Below are 21902 nucleotides of genomic sequence, written 5' to 3' on the forward strand. Positions count from 1 at the left end.
ATACATGAGAAAAAAGAGAACTCTTTTTCATTAGGATGTAAAAACCTCCTAATTTCTAAAATTCCAGAGTCAACTAAGAAGGAATTAATAAAAATAGCAGATTTGTTTGTAAGTACCTGATTAGGCACAGACTTATCCATCATACGTTTCAGACAACAATTAAAATCTCCACCCATTATTACCATATATTCATTTAAATTGGGAAGAAATGCAAAAAAGTGCTTAAGGAATTCAGGATAGTCAGTATTAAGTGCATAAATATTAACCAAAACTAATTTATTGTTATAAAGTTAACCGGTGTTTAATAGAAGTCTATCATATTGGTCTGAAATTGTATCATAGTGAACAAATGAAATCTAGGAGCCTATATAAAAAAAAGAAACACCTTTCACCTCAGTCGATGAGTTAGAGTGAAACTGTTGGCATTTCCAAAACCTAAATAAGTGCTGATTATCCTCCTTACTCACATGTCTTCTGCGCAAAAATAATCTGAGCATTCAGTCTATGAAAAACTCTAAAAATCTTCTTCCATTTAATTGGATGATTCAAACCGTTCGTATTCCATGAAACAAAATTAATAATGACAAAATTAATTAATAATATCCATTTTCCTTAAATAAACAATGTAGTATGTAAAGGGTTAACCACAATGCATAGGAAACTCACGAATCAGGAGGAGGGAAAATAGTTTAAAGAGGAAACGGAAGTTACGACAATACAGACATTTTTGTAGTTTCAATTCAGCCCAAAAGAAAAATACTAGACTAAAAATAGTCCTACCACCCCACCCACAAAGACCGAACACCTGGCCAATAGACAGCCAGACAACTATCTAAGAACCTCCCTACCCCCGTCTCCCTTGAGGCAGATCTCCAAATTTAAAAAAATAAAAAACAAACCACCCATAGTCAAAATATTACGAGAGGAATGTCAAGCAGATGTTAGAGAAAAACAGCCAATTGCAGACCATTTTAAAAGAAAAGGTCTTAAAAAATGACACAAAATACAATCTTAATAATATTTCAAGAAAAAGGAAATAATCAGCATATCAAAGTCATAATGATTTTCAAAAGCAAACAATTAAAAATAAAAAAAGTAAAACAATGAAGGAAAAAGAAAGAAACTTTAACATGGAAACATCATAAACATCCGAATGTCAAAACACAGTACGACTGTAATCAACCCAAGGGCAAAGTTCTAAAGTGTCCAAATCTATAAGCTGGCTGTTAACTAATAAACCAGATACACACAGACATAAAGGAATGGTAAATTTCAGAGACATCCAAGCTCAAATGTTGATCTTCAAAACATTAGACATCTGCGTTCAAGCTTACCTCTTTGAGAAATTGTTTTGCTTCATTCACGGATTTAAAGCATTTGAATGATTTATTGGGCAGAGCAACCCTTAGGTGAAAGGGATATAACAATGCTGGACAAAGATTCCTCTGATATAATTCTGACATCACCATTTTAAAATGCAATCTTTCTTGCATCACCTCAGGACAAAAATCTTCAACAAAATGAAACTTAAGATTCTCATGCTCAGTAACTCCTTTCTGATGAGCAATCCGAATGAAGTGCTCCTTAGTATTCACATTGTGACATCGAAGAATTACATGACGTGGTTTTGGTTTCAGCGCCCGATGTGTGCGGTTGAGTGCAGGAAGGGAAGAAAATACCTCCGAGCCAAAGACCTCCATTAAGAATTTTTAAGATAGTACACAGGGCCCATATGTCCAAAGATAAATTGGCACATATTTTTTCCTAATATAAGCCCTATTTGTGACAGATGTAACGCAGAAGTGGCTACTCTAACTCATATGTTTTGTTCATGTGTTAAGTTTAAATAATATTTGGTGGGATGTGTTTGGAATATTATCTAAAGTTATAGATGCGGATGTTCAACGTAATCCACTTACAGCAATTTTTGGGATTATTCCAGAGGAAGCATTTTATCTATTTGATATTGACATTATATGCTGTTTATATGTTTTTTTTATATTATCTACTTGTTAAACTCCTCTTCTGATTTGTATATTCTTTATTTGGAAACCAATAAAAAAGATTGAAAAATGAGATGAAGAATTGAGAAAAAAACTGAGTAAGATCCCGGCTCTCAACGTCCTCACTGAGTCTATTATTCACAAATTCAGTCTGTGGCTTCGACTCTCCAAATCAGTAATCTTGATTTTGTTCTGCTCCAGGGTTTGAGTGGTTGAACTTCATTTCATTTCCAAAGAATTCAATTTGCGATCTCTCTGTTTCCCAGCTTTAATAAGCTCTGAAATTTGCCGCTGCTGTTTTTCGTTCTTCTTTTCAAGTGTTGCCAATGTACCTTCACTCTCCTTTAACCATAATTCCAAGGTAATAAATCTTTTATCAAGTTCTTCATCCAAAAGATTCTAGATAGCCAGTAAAGTAAGTTGAAACTTTTTAGGCTGTTCAAAGACATCTTCTTTCTTTCCATTTTCACTGCCGGTTCCCTTGCCTTCGGCTAATGACTTTCTTCCTCTGTAAGCCATTTCAGTCGATTAAAATTCAAATTCAAACACATAAAAGTGTTATAAACACTTTGATAAAGATATTAAAGGGGTGGTAAGTAAATTTAAAATGAACGGAGCAAAGCCGGAATGCAACCTACTCCATGTAGCGCCTCCATGAGAGTCCTTCGCCTAATGTAGCCTAACGCGCACATTCCCACAAATGTAGCTACACGTCGTGGCAACACAGACTGCAAGAACTGTGATTGGTCCACTTGGCAGCAGCCAGTTTCCTCCTATGCATTTCCTGTCGCTTCGAAGTTGGAAGGTGGACCACATCAACGAGAGGTTAGGTGAGGTAGTCAGAAAATATGTACATGTGCACGACTCTTCATTGGCAGACAATAAAAACTTGAAAATGGCATCAAAATCGTGCAAACAAATTTCCACCAACATTGCTTTGGACATCGCGGACTGCACAAAGTAATGGGAAAACTTGTCATTTTTCTGCGTTGCAGTAATTTCAATAGAAGTAACGCTTCTGCAACATTGATTAGCTTCAACTCCAACAAGACGTAGTCAGCAGTCGCCATTGTTCCCAACTCAACACGAGTCAATTCAACACAGTAGCACAGAACCCAACACCAACTAGCGTTTTGGCAGAGTGACACAGACACACGAACTCACAAGTAGAAATGCTCACAACGGCATAGCGTCTATGCAGAGGTATAATTCAGGCTTCAGCAGGTGAGTGGCTTCTCCCCAGTATGAACTGACCGGTGTGCTAGTAGGTTGGAGGACTGAGTGAATCCCTTCCCACAGTCTGAGCAGGTGAACGGCCGCTCCCCAGTGTGAACTCGCTGGTGAGCCATTAGGGTGGATGACCGAGTGAATCCCTTCCCACAGTCTGAGCAGGTGAACGGCCGCTCCCCAGTGTGAACTCGCTGGTGAGCCATTAGGGCGGATGACCGAGTGAATCCCTTCCCACATTCTGAGCAAGTGAATGGCCTCTCTCTGGTGTGAACTCGCTGATGTACCTTCAGATCGCTAGATTGAATGAATCCCTTCCCACATTCTGAGCAGATGAACGGCCTCTCCCCAGTGTGAACTCTCCAATGTACCGTCAGGTCAGATGACCGAGTGAATCCCTTCCCACAGTCTGAGCAGGTGAACGGCCGTTCCCCAGTGTGAACTCGTTGGTGAGCCATTAGGGTGGATGACTGAGTGAATCCCTTCCCACAGTCTGCGCAGGTGAACGGCCTCTCTCCAGTGTGAACTCTCTGATGTACCTTCAGTTTAGATGACAGAGTGAATCCCTTCCCACAGTCTGAGCAGGTGAACGGCCACTCCCCGGTGTGAACTCTCTGATGTACCTTCAGTTTAGATGAGCAAGTGAATCCCTTCCCACAGTCCGAACAGGTGAACGGCCGCTCCACGGTGTGAAGCCGCTGGTGAACCAGTAGGGTGTATGACTGAGTGAATCCCTTACCACATTCTGAGCAGGTGAACGGCCTCTCCGCAGTGTGAACTGACTGGTGAGCCATTAGGGTGGATGACTGAGTGAATCCCTTACCACATTCTGAGCAGGTGAACGGCCTCTCCCCAGTGTGAACTGACCTGTGTGCTCGTAGGTGGGCTGACAGTGTGAATCTCTTCCCACAATCTGAGCAGGTGAATGGCCGCTCTCCAGTGTGAACTCGCTGATGTATTTTCAGTTTAAATGACTGAGTGAATCCTTTCCCACAGTCTGAGCAGGTGAACGGCCTCTCCCCAGTGTGAACTCGCTGATGTACCTTCAGTTCAGATGACAGAATGAATCCCTTCCCACAGTCTGAGCAGGTGAACGGTCGTTCCCCAGTGTGAACTCTCTGATGTACCTTCAGTTTAGATGACGAAGTGAATCCCTTCCCACAGTCTGAGCAGGTAAATGGCCTCTCCCCAGTATGAACTCTCTGATGTGCCTTCAGGACAGATGACTGAGTGAATCCCTTCCCACAGTCTGAGCAGGTGAACGGCCTCTCCCCAGTGTGAACTCGCTGATGTAACTTCAGTTTATCTGAGCAAGTAAATCATTTCCCACAGTCTGAGCAGGTGAACGGCCTCTCTCCAGTGTGAACTCGCTGATGTACCTTCAGTTCAGATGACAGAATGAATCCCTTCCCACAGTCTGAGCAGGTGTATGGCCTCTCTCCAGTGTGAACTCTCTGATGTACCTTCAGATTAAATGACTGAGTGAACCCCTTCCCACACTCTGAGCAGGTGAACGGCCGCTCCCCGGTGTGAACTCGCTGATGTACCTTCAGATTAGATGACTGAGTGAATCCCTTCCCACACTCTGAGCAGGTGAACGGCCGCTCCCTGGTGTGAACTCGCTGGTGAGCCATTAGGTCAGATGACCGAGTGAATCCCTTCCCACAGTCTGAGCAGGTGAACGGCCGCTCCCCGGTGTGAACTCGCTGATGTACCTTCAGATGAGATGACTGAGTGAACCCCTTCCCACAGTCTGAGCAGGTGAATGGCCGCTCCCCGGTGTGAACTCTCTGATGTACCTTCAGTTCAGATGACTGAGTGAATCCTTTTCCACAGTCTGAGCAGGTGAATGGCCTCTCGCCAGTGTGATTTCGCTGATGTACCCTCAGTTGGGATGAGCAAGGGAATCCCTTCCCACAGTCTGAGCAGGTGAACGGCCTCTCCCCAGTGTGAACTGACCTGTGTGCTCGTAGGTGGGCTGACAGTGTGAATCTCTTCCCACAATCTGAGCAGGTGAATGGCCGCTCCCCAGTGTGAACTCGCTGATGTACCTTCAGTTCAGATGACAGAATGAATCCCTTCCCACAGTCTGAGCAGGTGAACGGTCGTTCCCCAGTGTGAACTCTCTGATGTACCTTCAGTTTAGATGACGAAGTGAATCCCTTCCCACAGTCTGAGCAGGTGAACGGCCTCTCCCCAGTGTGAACTCTCTGATGTACCTTCAGTTTAGATGACGAAGTGAATCCCTTCCCACAGTCTGAGCAGGTAAATGGCCTCTCCCCAGTATGAACTCTCTGATGTGCCTTCAGGACAGATGACTGAGTGAATCCCTTCCCACAGTCTGAGCAGGTGAACGGCCTCTCCCCAGTGTGAACTCGCTGATGTAACTTCAGTTTATCTGAGCAAGTAAATCCTTTCCCACAGTCTGAGCAGGTGAACGGCCTCTCTCCAGTGTGAACTCGCTGGTGAGCCATTAGGGTGGATGACCGAGTGAATCCCTTCCCACAGTCTGAGCAGGTGAACGGCCTCTCCCCAGTGTGAACTCGCTGATGTACCTTCAGTTCAGATGACAGAATGAATCCCTTCCCACAGTCTGAGCAGGTGTATGGCCTCTCTCCAGTGTGAACTCTCTGATGTACCTTCAGATTAAATGACTGAGTGAACCCCTTCCCACACTCTGAGCAGGTGAACGGCCGCTCCCCGGTGTGAACTCGCTGATGTACCTTCAGATTAGATGACTGAGTGAATCCCTTCCCACACTCTGAGCAGGTGAACGGCCACTCCCTGGTGTGAACTTGCTGGTGAGCCATTAGGTCAGATGACCGAGTGAATCCCTTCCCACAGTCTGAGCAGGTGAACGGCCACTCCCCGGTGTGAACTCGCTGATGTACCTTCAGATGAGATGACTGAGTGAACCCCTTCCCACAGTCTGAGCAGGTGAATGGCCGCTCCCCGGTGTGAACTCTCTGATGTACCTTCAGTTCAGATGACTGAGTGAATCCCTTTCCACAGTCTGAGCAGGTGAATGGCCTCTCGCCAGTGTGATTTCGCTGATGTACCCTCAGTTGGGATGAGCAAGGGAATCCCTTCCCACAATCTGAGCAGGTGAACGGCCTCTCCCCAGTGTGAACTGACCTGTGTGCTCGTAGGTGGGCTGACAGTGTGAATCTCTTCCCACAATCTGAGCAGGTGAATGGCCGCTCTCCAGTGTGAACTCGCTGATGTATTTTCAGTTTAAATGACTGAGTGAATCCTTTCCCACAGACTGAGCAGGTGAACGGCCTCTCCCCAGTGTGAACTCGCTGATGTACCTTCAGTTCAGATGACGAAGTGAATCCCTTCCCACAGTCTGAGCAGGTAAATGGCCTCTCCCCAGTATGAACTCTCTGATGTGCCTTCAGGACAGATGACTGAGTGAATCCCTTCCCACAGTCTGAGCAGGTGAACGGCCTCTCCCCAGTGTGAACTCGCTGATGTACCTTCAGTTCAGATGACAGAATGAATCCCTTCCCACAGTCTGAGCAGGTGTATGGCCTCTCTCCAGTGTGAACTCTCTGATGTACCTTCAGATTAAATGACTGAGTGAACCCCTTCCCACACTCTGAGCAGGTGAACGGCCGCTCCCCGGTGTGAACTCGCTGATGTACCTTCAGATTAGATGACTGAGTGAATCCCTTCCCACACTCTGAGCAGGTGAACGGCCGCTCTCTGGTGTGAACTTGCTGGTGAGCCATTAGGTCAGATGACCGAGTGAATCCCTTCCCACAGTCTGAGCAGGTGAACGGCCGCTCCCCGGTGTGAACTCGCTGATGTACCTTCAGATGAGATGACTGAGTGAACCCCTTCCCACAGTCTGAGCAGGTGAATGGCCGCTCCCCGGTGTGAACTCTCTGATGTACCTTCAGTTCAGATGACTGAGTGAATCCCTTTCCACAGTCTGAGCAGGTGAATGGCCTCTCGCCAGTGTGATTTCGCTGATGTACCCTCAGTTGGGATGAGCAAGGGAATCCCTTCCCACAATCTGAGCAGGTGAATGGCCGCTCTCCAGTGTGAACTCGCTGATGTATTTTCAGTTTAAATGACTGAGTGAATCCTTTCCCACAGACTGAGCAGGTGAACGGCCTCTCCCCAGTGTGAACTCGCTGATGTACCTTCAGTTCAGATGACAGAATGAATCCCTTCCCACAATCTGAGCAGGTGAACGGCCTCTCCCCAGTGTGAACTGACCTGTGTGCTCGTAGGTGGGCTGACAGTGTGAATCTCTTCCCACAATCTGAGCAGGTGAATGGCCGCTCTCCAGTGTGAACTCGCTGATGTACCTTCAGTTCAGATGACAGAATGAATCCCTTCCCACAGTCTGAGCAGGTGAACGGTCGTTCCCCAGTGTGAACTCTCTGATGTACCTTCAGTTTAGATGACGAAGTGAATCCCTTCCCACAGTCTGAGCAGGTAAATGGCCTCTCCCCAATGTGAACTCGCTGATGTAACTTCAGTTTATCTGAGCAAGTAAATCCTTTCCCACAGTCTGAGCAGGTGAACGGCCTCTCTCCAGTGTGAACTCGCTGGTGAGCCATTAGGGTGGATGACTGAGTGAATCCCTTCCCACAGTCTGAGCAGGTAAATGGCCTCTCCCCAGTGTGAACTCTCTGATGTGCCTTCAGGACAGATGACTGAGTGAATCCCTTCCCACAGTCTGAGCAGGTGAACGGTCGTTCCCCAGTGTGAACTTGCTGATGTATCTTCAGTTTATCTGAGCAAGTGAATCCTTTCCCACAGTCTGAGCAGGTGAACGGCCACTCTGCAGTGTGAACTCGCTGGTGAGCCATTAGGTGAGATGACCGAGTGAATCCCTTCCCACAGTCTGAGCAGGTGAACGGCCGCTCCCCGGTGTGAACTCGCTGGTGTGCCAATAGGATGGATGACTGAGTGAATCCCTTCCCACAGTCTGAGCAGGTGAACGGCCGCTCCCCAGTGTGAACTCGCTGGTGAGCCATTAGGGTGGATGACCGAGTGAATCCCTTCCCACAGTCTGAGCAGGTGAACGGCCTCTCTCCAGTGTGAACTCGCTGATGTACCTTCAGTTCAGATGACAGAATGAATCCCTTCCCACAGTCTGAGCAGGTGTATGGCCTCTCTCCAGTGTGAACTCTCTGATGTACCTTCAGATTAAATGACTGAGTGAACCCCTTCCCACACTCTGAGCAGGTGAACGGCCGCTCCCCGGTGTGAACTCGCTGATGTACCTTCAGATTAGATGACTGAGTGAATCCCTTCCCACACTCTGAGCAGGTGAACGGCCGCTCCCTGGTGTGAACTCGCTGGTGAGCCATTAGGTCAGATGACCGAGTGAATCCCTTCCCACAGTCTGAGCAGGTGAATGGCCGCTCCCCGGTGTGAACTCGCTGATGAGCCATTAGGTCATATGACCGAGTGAATCCTTCCCCACAAATTCAGCAGATGACCAGCTTCTGCCCAGTGTGGTGTGAACTGACTGGTGTGTCCACAGGTGGAAAGACCGACTGAATCCCTTCCCACACACAGGATAGGTGAATGGCCTTGCCCCAGTGTCAACTTGGTGATGTCCCTTCAGATGAAATGTCCAACTGTATCTATTCCCACTGTCTGAGCAGATGAATGGGTTCCCCACCTGTTTGAAATGACGGGCGTGCCAGTCGGTCAGATGATTGAGTAAATCCCTCCCCACAGTCTGAGCAGGAAGGATGATTGTGTGAATCTCTTGCTCCTCTTCTTAAGTATCTGGACAGAGACAGCAAAACTGGTGTGTTGTGTTCGGGATTCCCGTAGACAAATTCCTTGTCATTTTTAACCTGTAAAAAGATTTACAAAATCCATCAATGGGTGTAGGACAACATATCAGATGAGATCACTTGAGTTGTCAAGCTGTGATCTGACATCACACTGTTACAGTGAGGTTGAACCCAAGTTGGTGAGAGAAATCATCTCCTGACTGGGCACAGTGCTGGTATCTGGAATGATCATCAAACTGTCTGATGTTCTTCCTGTCTCTCTAAGAATGGGGCATTTCTGCCATCGCCAATCTGTGACTTGGCTCAGTTTGACTCTCTCCATTGGTATTATTCCCTGTTCCCACTGAGCTGCCTGGCCCCACAGTAACTGAAACACTCTCACCGAAAAAGCCGGCAGTGCATTCCATGCACCCACCAGTCTCTGTGTAGAAAACTTACCCGACATCCCGTTGGTATCTATTTCCAAGCACCTGAAAACTCTGCTCCCTCGTGTTAGACATTTCAGCCCTGGGAAAAATCCTCTGGCTATCCACACGATCAATACCCCTCATCATCTTATACACCTAAAAAAGTTCTAAACATAAACACGGAAATTATACATTGCTTTGAGGATTTGTTGGACGTATACAAAATGATGAGGGAGAAGATTGGGTAAATAAATGCAAGCAGCTTTTTCCACTGAGGTTGGGTGGGATGACAACCAGAGGTCAGGGGTAAGCGGGGAAGGTGAAAATTTAATGGGAACATGTGGAAAAGCTCTTTACTGAAATGGTTGTGAGAGTGTGGAATGAGATGCCAGCACAAGTGGTGAATATGAGCTCGGTTTCACCGTTTAAAAGAAGTTTGGATGGGAGCCTGGATGGTAGGGGTATGGATTTTTTATAAAAAGGGCCCAAAGGATATCGGGAACCAAATTCACCACAACCACAAACTGTTCCTGCCGCTACAATCCAGGAACCGGTACCACAGCAAAAGGACCAACAGGTTCCGGGACATCACCTTCCACCAGGCCATCAGACTGATTAATTGATTTCTGTGTTTTCTAGACTGTCCTATATACAAACTAATTATTATAAATCAATTTCAATTACACATTGCACATTTAGACAGTAATGTAACGTAAATATTTCTACTCCTCATCCATATGAAGGATGTGCATAATAAAGTCAATTCAATTCACCATCTCCACTATCTGTTCTGTCTTTCTGGCTCCCGTTCCCCCTACAACTTACTTAAACCATATCAGCCCCAACCCCCACTACTTCTAGTAAGCCTTACCACTAAGATATTAGTTGCCTGTTGTTCTGTTCCCCTAACTAACAAATCCACTTATCAGCCCTTTGACTTTCCTCCCCCCAACAGTTTCCAAAGTGTTCCACTTGTTGTTGTCCGGGCATGGCCATTGGAGTACTCTGCGATGGCTATTTAACCTCATTCTCCTCCCTGACTCTCACCCAGTTTCCGGTGTCCTGCACCTTGGGTGTAACTCACCTCTCTTCATGTCATATCTTTCACCCCCTCCTACTGCTGGATGATCTGGAATTCACCCATTTCAAGATCCAACACCTTAAAGTGCAGGGTTACAAGCTGAAGCTGGATGCACATCTTGTAGGTGAGGGCATCAGGGACACTGGAAGTCTCCCCTCCTTCCCTCCAATATTCCCTCTAATTTGTAATAACCAGTGTGCACATGAATCTGTACTGTGCATTTTTTACCCAGTGACAACATGTGCACAGTGAATTTTATATAGAGATATATTCATTTTCACAGCTGGCAAATCACGGTCGATAGGAACTTTGATCTCCTCTGGGTTCGATCGAGTTCATCTGCACTCTCACACAACCTATGTAGCAGGCCTGTAATGGGTAATGAAGGATTTTCTCACCAAAGCTTTTGCATATTGTCCATATGTGGTTTGCTTGCTAAATTACACTTTAAAAAGTCAGATTTCCAAATATCACTCCACTTCTTCCCACTTGCAAATTCTCCAGCAACTTTAGCAACACCACATGCACACAGGTAACACCAGTTTATGGACTCTACATAAACATTTCCCCTGAACCCTCCCCCAGATGACTGACGGTGGTGAACTCAGTGATGGCAATGCCAATGAATATGAAGGGAAGGGCAGTTCTCTGTCTCACTGGAGTCTGGCACATTTGTGATGTGAAAGCTACTTGTTGCCCAGGGCAAAGGTGTTTGATATCATTACGTACCCAGAGAGGATGGGACAAAACATGTTCTCACCGGTAGAAAAGACCAGAGCAAGAGGAGGTAGAACAAGCAACGCACACAAAATGCCGGAGGAACTCAGCAGGTCGGGCAGCATCTATGGAAAAGAGTACTAATGCTGAATTCCTCCAGCATTTTGTGTGTGTTGCTTGGATTTCCAGCATCTGCAGATTTTCTCTTGTTAGTGATTGGAGGTAAAACAAAGGCGATTTTCTCAACTGGTGATGTAAGATTTTGTTCCCTTTCTCCGAGTTCCTAATCCTTGCATTTAGATAGCTGGAGCTCAGCTCTGTCTGAGAGATCCATCGGTTCCCATTCCCTCTTCAGCTGGAGCACCCCGGGGCCCGTGTACGGATCATGGGGTTGAGAGAGAGGGGAGAGAACAGGACTGTCCGGGATTGCGGGTCACGGTGTCCGAAATTCACAGGAATTATTCCGAAGTTGACGTTTAAGATAAAAACATGGAGAATCGCTCTTACCTGCAACCGACATTTTCAAAGCCTTCTGTGTACTGCGTGCATGCGTGAAACTCAGGGACGTCCTCCACCTGATGTCTGTGCATTTCATCGGCGCTTTAGCGCCGGCGAAATTCTTAACGCATGGCCCTATGGGTAATCATGGTGCCATTAACCATTTCTGCAAGCACCGGTTCAATGTCCATACCTCATGTTTTTTCGTGGGTATAGAAAAATCTGCAGCTGTTTTAACGCAGAAAGCGGCTCCCATAAGCAATATACTCAATATCAACGTGTATCTAACGCCAAAGTAAAATGCAGATATAAAACACCGGAGATTCTGCAGTTGCTGGAAATACAGAGACACACACATACAAAATGCTGGAGGAACTCTGCAGTTCAGGCAGCAACTAAGCAGCGGAGTACACAGGCTAGACATGCGGAAGGGGCTCTGCCTAAACGTTGTCTATTTATTCCTCTCCACAATTGTTGCCTGACTGTTGATTTCCATCAGTATTTTGCAGAAATTAACCACCTTTTTTTTGATCAACCAGTTTCCAAATACTTCTAATCTTTCACTTTTAACCACATCGTGCTGGTCTTATTCGTCCTCCTCCTCTGGACCCCATCTCTCTCTGGAGCCCCTGACTCAAGCTGGCAACACTTCGGTTTCTGACTCTGCACCATCGAAGATTCACTCGCTAGTCTGCTGTCAGGCTTAAGAGGTGCATTGAATTGCGAGACCGCAGGTTCTTTTACTGAGAGAGATCGAGAGAGAGAGAGAGAACGTCAAAACCACAGAGAGCTCATCGTCTTATTCACCCTGGAGAAAATCATGCAGGTGTATTAATTTCAGCCCAGGGCTGAAACGGCTAACACAAGGGGGAATAGGTTTAAGCTGCTTGGAAGTAGGTACAGGGGAGGTGTCATTCATAAGTTTTTATAAGCAAAGAGTGGTGTGTGTGTGGAATGCACTGACAGCAACAGTGACAGAGCCGGATACAATAGGGTCTTTTAAGAGACTCTCAGATAGGTACATGGAGCTTAGGAAAATAGGTGGCTATGTGGTAGGGTAATTCTAAGCAGTTTCTAGAGTAAGTTACATGGTCGGCACAGCAATGTGGGCCAAAGCATCTGTAATGTGTTGTAGATTTCTATGTTTCTATGAAATTTACGGGAAATCTCCTATCCCATGGAGAGGTGACTAGTTGCAACCTGTCATCTCAGGGAGAGTGAGACGGGAACGGCAGGGATAGATTTTCATATACTGATATGGAACAGAAACATGGGCAGGGACAAGATGGGCCGAGTGGCGTTTCTTGTGTACATTGTGAGTGTGGTAGACACAGTAAGTACCTGAGACATGGGATTTGACAAAGAACTGATTTATCTTTCACAGATCCACAATATTAAACGCCAGTCTAGTTTAAGGCTAACATCGGTAGAACAGACTCCTCCAATGCTCAGTGACCAAGGTTCAGTCCCGGGTGCGATGAGCAGCCACAAGAACTGCAGAATCTGACAGTAACAGTCCCTCATGAACCTGCAGCTGCCTTCAGTCACCGTGATGGTTAAACATTTAACACGGAGCTGATTTGAACTTCCTCCCTGATGTAGGAGCGCTCAGACCGAAGATGGAAAAAAAGAAGGAAAAAAAAGATAATAAAGTTGTTTGCACAGTTAGGGATAAACAGAGAGGAAGAGGTGGAGAGTTTCTTAAATGCATCTATTTTAATGCTAGGAGCATTGTAAGAAAGGTAGATAATGTAGATGAGCTTAGAGCATGGATTGATAACTGGAAATATGATGTTGTATTTATTAGAGAAACATGGTAGCAGGAGGGGTGTGATTGGCAACTAAATATTCCTGGATTTCGTTGCTTCAGGTGTTATAGAATTGGAGGGGCAGGAGTTGCATTGCTTGTCTGAGAAAATATTACAGCAGTGCTTTGACAGGATAGATTACAGGGCTCGTCTAGGGAGCCTTTTTTGGTGGAATTGAGGAATGGGAAAGGTGTAGTGACACTTATAGGGTGGTATCATAGACCACCTAATCGGGAGCGAGAATTGGAGGAGCAAATTTGTAAGGAGATAGCAGATACTTGTAGTAAGCACAAGGTTGTGATTGTGGGAGATTTTAATATTCCACACATAGAAACATAAAAAATAGATGCAGGAGTAGGCCAAAGTGAATAACGTCACATTTATCCACATTAAATTGCATCTGCCTTGAATTTGCCCACTCACCTAACCGAGCCAAGTCACCCTGCATCCTCTTAGCATCCTCCTCACAGCTAACACTGCCGCCCAGCTTCGTGTCATCCGCAATCTTGGAGATCCTGCATTTAATTGCCTCGTCTAAATCATTAACTATCTATTGTAAACAACTGGGGTCCCAACACTGATCCTTGCAGTACCCCACTGCTGACTGCCTGCCAATCTGAAAAGATCCTGTTTATTCCCACTCTTTGCTTCCTGTTTGCCAACCAATTCTCTATCCACATCAATACCATACCCCCAATACCGTGTGCTCAAGTTAGCACACTAATCTCCTGTGTGGGACCTTGTCAAAAGCCTTTTGAAAATCCAAATATACCACATCTACTGGTTTTCCCCATCCACTCCACTAGTTACATCTTCAAAAAATTCTATTAAGATTCATCAGACATGATTTTCCTTTCACAAATCCACGCTGATTTTGTCGGATGATTTGACCTCTTTCCAAATGTGCTATTATCACATCTTTGATAACCGACTCAAGCACTTTCCCCATAACCGATGTCAGGCTAACCCATCTATAATTCCCCGGTTTCTCTCTCCCTCCTGTTTTAAAAAGTGGGGTCACATTAGCCACCTTCCAATCCTCAGGAACTAATCCAGAATCTAAGGAGTTTTGAAAAATTATCACTAATGCATCCACTATTTCTTGGGCTACTTCCTTAAGCACTCTGGGATGAAGACCATCTTGCCCTGGGGATTTATCTGCCTTTAATCCCTTCAATTTACCTAACACCACTTCCCTACTAACATGTATTTCCCGCAGTTCCTCCATCTCGGTCCCCTACTATTTCCAGAAGATTATTTATGTCCTCCTTAGTGAAGACAGAACCAAAGTAGTTATTCACTTGGTCTGCCATATCCTTGTTCCCCATGATCAATTCACCTGTTTCCGACTGTAAGCGACCTACATTTGTCTTAACCAATCTTTTTCTTTTCACATATCTATAAAAGATTTACAGTCAGTTTTTATGTTCTCTGCCAGCTTTCTTTTATAATCTTTTTTCCCTTTCCTAATTAGGCCCTTTGACCTCCTCTGCTGGACTCTGAATTTCTCCCAGTTCTCAGTTATTCCACTTTTTCTGGCTAATTACTATCCCTAATTTCCCTTGTCAGCCACGGGTGCACTACCTTCCCTGGTTTATTCTTTTGCCAAACTGGGACGAACACTTGTTGTAGTTTATCCATGCGATCTTTAAATGCTTGCCATTGCATATCCACCATCAACCCTTTTAGTATCATTTGCCAGTCTAGCTTAGCTAATTCACGTCTCATACCTTCAAAGTTAACCTTCTTTAAGTTCAGAACCTTTGTTTCTGAATTAACTATGTCACTCTCCATCTTAATGAAGAATTCCACCAGTGCCATTAGACTTTACAATTCAACTGCCAGGACTTAAGAACTTTTTTTAAAGCTATTATTAATGCTTTTTTTGAGTTAGTGATTTAGATGCATATCATATTATTACTGAGTTAAGGATTGTATGTAATGAGTTTCTGCTACAACAAGTATATGGGACATTGGAAAAAATGTTGAATTTCCCCATGGGGATGAATAAAGTATCTATCTATCTATCTATCTATCTGTCTATATTATGGTCACTCTTACACAAGGGGCCTCACATGACAAGATTGCTAATTAACCCTTCCTCACTGCTAGTCTAGAATGGCCTGCTCTCTAGTTGGTTCCTCGACATGTTGGTTCAGAAAACCATCCTGAACACATTCTAAGAAATCCTCTTCCTCAGCACCCTTACCAATTTGGTTCACCCAATCTATATGTAGATTGAAATCACCCATTATAACTGCTGTTCCTTTTTTGCACGCATTTCTAATTTCCTGTTTAATGCCATCCCCAACTTCACTACTACTGTTAGGTGGCCTGTACACAAATCCCACCAGCATTTTATGCCCCTTAGTGTTACGCAGCTCTACCCATATCGATTCCACATCCTCCAGGCTAATGTCCTTCCTTTCTATTGCATTAATCTCTTCTCTAACCAGCAATGCTACCCCACCACCTTTTCCTTCCTGTCTATCCCTCCTGAATATTGAATATCCCTGGATGTTGAGCTCCCATCCTTGGTCACCCTGGAGCCATGTCTCTGTGATTCCAACTATATCATATTCATTAATAACTATCTGCACATTCAATTCATCCACCTTATTACGAATGCTCCTTGCATTGACACACAAAGCCTTCAGGCTTGTTTTTACAACACTCTTTGCCCTTATACAATTATGTTGAAAAGTGGCCCTTTTTGATTTTTGCTCTGGATTTGCCTGCCTGCCACTTTTACTTTTCACCTTACTACTTTTTGCTTCTACTCTCATTTTGCACCCCTCTGTCTCTCTGCACTTGTTCCTATCCCCCTGCCACATTAGTTTAAATCCTCCTGAACAGCAGTAGCAAACACTCCCCCTAGGACTAAGAGGAGGGACAGCCCTCAGTGAATCCTGTGTATGCTCCCTGGAAGCCTCAAGAAATGATAATGATCATGAATCAGGCCCCAGATAGAAAAGAAAAACCAGCACAGTTTGCTCAGTGTGTCCACAGTACTACACAAATGTTTAATGCGACTCCGCAAGATTTATTCGGTCTCTGCTGCATGATTCTCTCAGCTGTTAAGGGCAGAAATGGAAGACAGAATTGAGATACCAAACCTATCTCAAACCTATTACAGGCGGGAAACCATAATGAGAATGAACAGACAGACCAGATCATTCAACCCTTGGAAAGGGCTCTCCAGCAACCTGTAAACATCACTAAAGTACCTGAATGCAAACCTAAGCCTGGGGAATGGGGACCAGACTATTGGGAGCGATTTGTGGCCTGCTACGGCACCTTCGCAGGAGACCAAGCCTTTAATGATGGGAATCTGTCCCCCCCGTTTAATGCCCTACTGCTCCAATGCTTACCAACTAAGTTAGCCAACATGATTAAAACAAATAAAATGGATTGGCCAGACAATGACCGAAATCGAATGCGACAAGCTTTGACATATCATTAGGACCCAACTTTCGAATCTCGATCAATCCCGAAGGGAACTAATATTAAAGGTGAATATGCTCAACGGGAAGAAGGACGCGAGCGGGCTATATCTGAGGAACAGAAATGGGAACAAAAATCTACCAAGGGACAAGTGGGGACAACAACCCGTTTAGAAATTGACAAGAAGATGCTTCCAACCATGAGTACCAACCCTCAGGAAGAGCCCAATGTAATATTACAAGTTGCTGGAAATCCAGTTCCGTTTATGATTGATATGAGAGCAACCACAACCACTCTCGATCAGGAAATAGTATCGGAAAAGGGATTCCAGCTATCAGACGCTACAATCACTCTGTCAGGGTTCGAAGGCACGGAACATACGTATTCACGCACCCAGCCACTGCAGGTGGAATTCCAGGGGAACCAGTGTGAGGTTTCAATTACACTCACCACCAGACGGGGGTGTAATCTCGTAGGGAGAGACTTGCTCTGTCCGTTGGAAGTCGAGATTCTATACACGGACAAGGATAGCACGCTGGAACTGCGAACAACTGATAGCTTCCTCTGACCACCCAGTGGTGGGCACTTTATCTGGACTCCAGTACATTTGAACCCCTTCTGCCAGCGGCCGACTCTCATGTGACTCTGTGCTATGACCCTACGTGGTGTTCAACTGAGGAAAGCTAATATTATGCACCCCTCGAGTGACAGAAATTCCCAGTCATGGTGATTGGAGAGGTTAAAGGAAGAGACGGCATTGCATTTCTTGCTGAAGTTCCAGATTTCTTTTGGCGACAGACAGGATTGGTGGTTCCCCATACCACCTTCAGGGTGGTATTCTGACTATGCGATAGTGACAGACAGTAAAGTAATTGAGCAGGCATCTTTTGAAGCAGCTGTCTCTGCCCAGAAGGCTGAGCTGTTTGCTCTGACTCGTGCCTGTATCCCAGCAACAGACTAAAGTGGGAACGTTTACACAGACTCCCGTTATACATTTGGAATTGTACATGACTACAGGGCTCTCTGGGAACATGGGGATTCCTGACTTCCTCTGGCCACCCCATTAGTAATGCCACCTTTGTAAACAACTTACTCACCGCTCTACAGCTACCTCAAGTTTTGTTCTTCTCAGGGGGACACCTCTGTGGAGGAGTGAAAACTGTGGTCCCAGATGGGGTGCCAGAAAGACCCCAACATAGGTTTTTGGATCACCCCAGTGGGACAGGTTTGTGTTCCTACACAGTTTTTACCAATATTGGCCGATTATATACATAATTGTACACACCTGGGAAAAGAGGGAATGGTTGACAACCTGTACCCTGCACACCGGGTATGACTCCCTTGACAGGTGGATCTTTCTCGTGTCTACAATTTGATTTTATTGAATTGCCTAGAGTACATTGCTATAGATACTGCTTAGTTATTATAGATGTGTTTAGTAGATGGATTGAAGCTTTTCCAACTACCATTAATACTGCTGTGACTGTTGTGAAGGTATTATTACGGGAAATAATTCCCAGGTACAAGCCAGAGATGCTGAGTTCAACAATGGCTCACACTTTATGATGAAAGTAAATGAAGGAGTATGTAACAAACTAGCTATCCAGCAGCAATTCCACTGTGTACACCACCCACGGGCCGCTGGCAGAGTGGAGAGAGCCAATGGCACTATGAAGAATAAACTGGCCAGACTAACAGCGGAGACTGGACTCACTTGGTTGAAGGTCCGACCATTAGCCCGATTCCATATGAGGGTTACCCCACAGGGGAAAACAGGCCTGTCACCAGCTGAAATCATTTCTGGACGGCCCATGAGGACACCCTGGGAACAAAGTCTCAGGATTAAAGGCAAAGTGAATAAGAATAAGGAACCTTGGTTCTCGATGGATATTGGAACTCTGATAAAGAGAGAGATGTATGACATGTATAAGAAACAGGGGGTAAATAAGGTACTTGAGGAGTATAAAAAGTGCAAAAAAATACTTAAGGAAGAAATCAGGAGGGCTGAAAGAAGACGTGAGGTAGCGTTGGCAGTCAAGGTGAAGGATAGTAAGAGCTTCCACAGGTATATTAATAGCAAAAGGATAGTTATGGGATAAAATTGGTCCTCTTGAAGATCAGAGCGGTGGGCTATGTATGGAACCAAAAGAAATTGGGGAGATGTTAAATGGTTTTTTTGTGTCTGAATTTACTAAGGAAACTGGCATGGAGTCAATGGAAATAAGGCAAACAAGTATTGAGGTCATGGAACCTATACAGATAGAAGAGGAGGAGGTGCTTGCTACCTTGAGGCGAGTAGATAAATCTCCAGGACCTGACAGGGTATTCCCTCGGACCTTGAAGGAGACTAGTGCTGAAGTTGCAGGGGCCCTGGCAGATATATTTAAATGTCGTTATCTACGGGTGAGGTGCCAGAGATTTGGAGGATAGCTCATGTTGTTCCGTTGTTTAAAGCAGGCTCTAAAAGTAATCCAGGAAATTATAGGCTGGTAAGTTTGATGTCGGTCATGGGTAAATTATTGGAAGGAGTACTAAGAGATAGGATTGACAATTGTTTAGACAGACAGGGACTTATTAGGGAGAGTCAACATGGCTATGTGCATGGTAGGTCATGTTTAACAAATATATTAGAGATTTTCGAGGCGGTTACAAGGAAAGTTGATGAAGGCAAGGCAGTGGATGTAGTGGACTTCAGTAAGGCCTTTGACAAGGTCCCGCATGGGAGGTTAGTTAGGAAGATTCAGTCACTAGGTATACATGGTGAGGTAGTAAATTTGATTGGGAATTGAGAATGGGAGAAGTCAGAGAGTGGTAGTGGAGGATTGCTACTCTGAGTGGAGGCCTGTGACTAGTGGTGTACCACAGGGATCAATGCTGGGTCCATTGTTATTTGTCATCTATATCAATGATCTCGATAATAATTTGGTAAATTGGATCAGCAAATTTGTTGATGATACAAAGATTGGAGGTGTAGTGCACAGTGAAGAAGGTTTTCAAAGCTTGCAGAGGGATCTGAACCAGCTGGAAAAATGGCAGATGGAGTTTAATACAGACAAGTGTGAGGTATTGCACTTTGGAAAGTCAAACCAAGGTAGAACATACAAGGTAAATGGTGGGTACTGAGCAGGGCACTATAACAGAGGGATCTAGGAATACTGAGACATAATTCCCTAAAAGTGGCATCACATGTAGATAGGGCAGTAAAGAGAGCTTTTGGTACATTGGCCTTTATAAATCAAAGTACTGAGTATAAGAGTTGGAATGTAATGGTGAGGTTGTATAAGGTATTAGTGAGGCCAAATTTGGAGTATTGTGTGCAGTTTTGGTCACCGAATTACAGGAAGAATATTAATAAGGTCGAAAGAGTGCAGAGAAGGTTTACAAGGATGTTGCCGGGACTTGAGAAACTGAGTTACAGAGAAAGGTTGAATAGGTTAGGACTTTATTCCCTGGAGCGTAGGAGAATGAGGGGTGATTTGATAGAGATGTATAAAATTATGATGGGCATAGATAGAGTGAATGCAAGCAGGCTTTTTCCACTGAGGACAGGGGAGAAAAAAACCCAGAGGACATGGGTTAAGGGTGAAGGGTGAAAAGTTTAAAGGGAATATTGGTGGGGGGCTTCTTCACAACTGTGTCTGACTGGTATTGGCATAACTGGTTCTTCTGGGCACATTCTGTCTCACTCCCAACTATTTCCTACCTTCCTTTGTACAGGTATGTAATGTCTAAATGACCAGTGTTTGAGTGAATGAGACTCACCAAACTTTCTCTTGACTGAATCATTGGAATCTCTGAGTCAGTTGGGTTCTCTCCAGTTGATGCTCTCAGTCCTCGGGCTGGTTCACTTGTTGCTGTTCCCTCGTCTTCAGTCGTGGGTTTTCTTCCAATAAATCTCTCACTGCAGGTCTAACTTTAACATGAAAGATAATGAAGCACGTTAACAATGAAAAGGAGGACCAAACATTTCTGCTTAATGTTACTAGGAACAAAACTCACTGAAATTTAAACGTTGGCAAATATAATGATCTCAGTGAACAATCTTTAATTGTCCCTCACACATCACAAAACAATACGGGATAAGAAGGAGCCATCATTCAGTCATGGTAAGACACAAGACACAGGAACAGAATTAGGTGATTCAATCTATCTGGTCTGCTCCACCACTCAACCATTCAATCATGGCTGATTTTTAATCCAACACCATATTCCTGCCTTCCCCTGTAACCCTGAAGCTACTCAGCAATCATCAGTATATTAATCTTCACAAATAGACCCAAATGGCAGCCTCAAACAAATTCTGTGGCAACAAATTCCACATATCAGACATCTTTTGGTCAAAATTTTTTTCTCATCTCAGTTTTAAAGGGAAGCAAGTTTATTCTGAGACCGTGCTGTCAGATCACAGACTCTCTGTCTAATGGAAACATTCTCTCCATGTCCACTGTATCCAGGCTTTTCAACATTTGGTAGATTTACTTAACCATACATCCCCCCACCACCCCCACCGTCCCTCTGAACTCCATTGAGCACAGGTCCAGAGCCATCAAATGCTCCTCATATATAAATCCGATCATTCCTGAGATTATTCATGTGAACCTCATTAGCAACAACTGCACCGGACACATTTCCAGGAATAACAGACAAATCGGTTCCAGGATACTTTACAGGGATAAGTTGTGCTTCCTTTACTGTTATACTATCACTCCATTTCCAAGTTAAAATAGGACCATTTCAGGAAATTTGTATTACAGATCCTAGGATACAGATCTTGTCTTGTCTATACTGGACCGACCGCCGTCGCTGGACTATAAACGTGCAGGAGTAATGTGTGGCTTAGCTCTACTGCGGGGAGCTGAGGCTCGAACCATTCTCCCCCTAGACTTCCCAGTCCCTCGGTAAAGCAGGCAGTGAAATCAAAGATCCCCACAACCTGGGACGTTCTCCTT

The 21902-nt window shown here is 44.8% G+C and overlaps 3 protein-coding genes across 3 annotated transcripts in view; 1 reads left to right on the forward strand and 2 right to left on the reverse strand.

Annotated features, from left to right (window-relative positions):
- Window positions 1-21902, reverse strand: part of LOC140721733 (NACHT, LRR and PYD domains-containing protein 3-like) — a 943069-nt gene that overhangs the window by 446566 nt on the left and 474601 nt on the right. The gene's annotated exons all lie outside the window — the stretch shown is intronic.
- The window catches only part of LOC140721732 (uncharacterized), a 77998-nt gene that overhangs the window by 33914 nt on the left and 22182 nt on the right, over window positions 1-21902 (forward strand). The gene's annotated exons all lie outside the window — the stretch shown is intronic.
- Window positions 509-20857, reverse strand: LOC140721715 (uncharacterized). Its single transcript, XM_073036500.1, is given in 4 exon segments — window positions 509-9058; window positions 9437-9572; window positions 11711-11836; window positions 20716-20857. A coding segment is annotated over 1 exon segment (5424 nt). The 5' UTR covers window positions 8645-9058; window positions 9437-9572; window positions 11711-11836; window positions 20716-20857; the 3' UTR covers window positions 509-3220.

Source organism: Hemitrygon akajei, unplaced genomic scaffold (genome assembly GCF_048418815.1).
Source record: "Hemitrygon akajei unplaced genomic scaffold, sHemAka1.3 Scf000060, whole genome shotgun sequence".
In the NCBI taxonomy this organism is placed as follows: Eukaryota; Metazoa; Chordata; class Chondrichthyes; order Myliobatiformes; family Dasyatidae; genus Hemitrygon; species Hemitrygon akajei.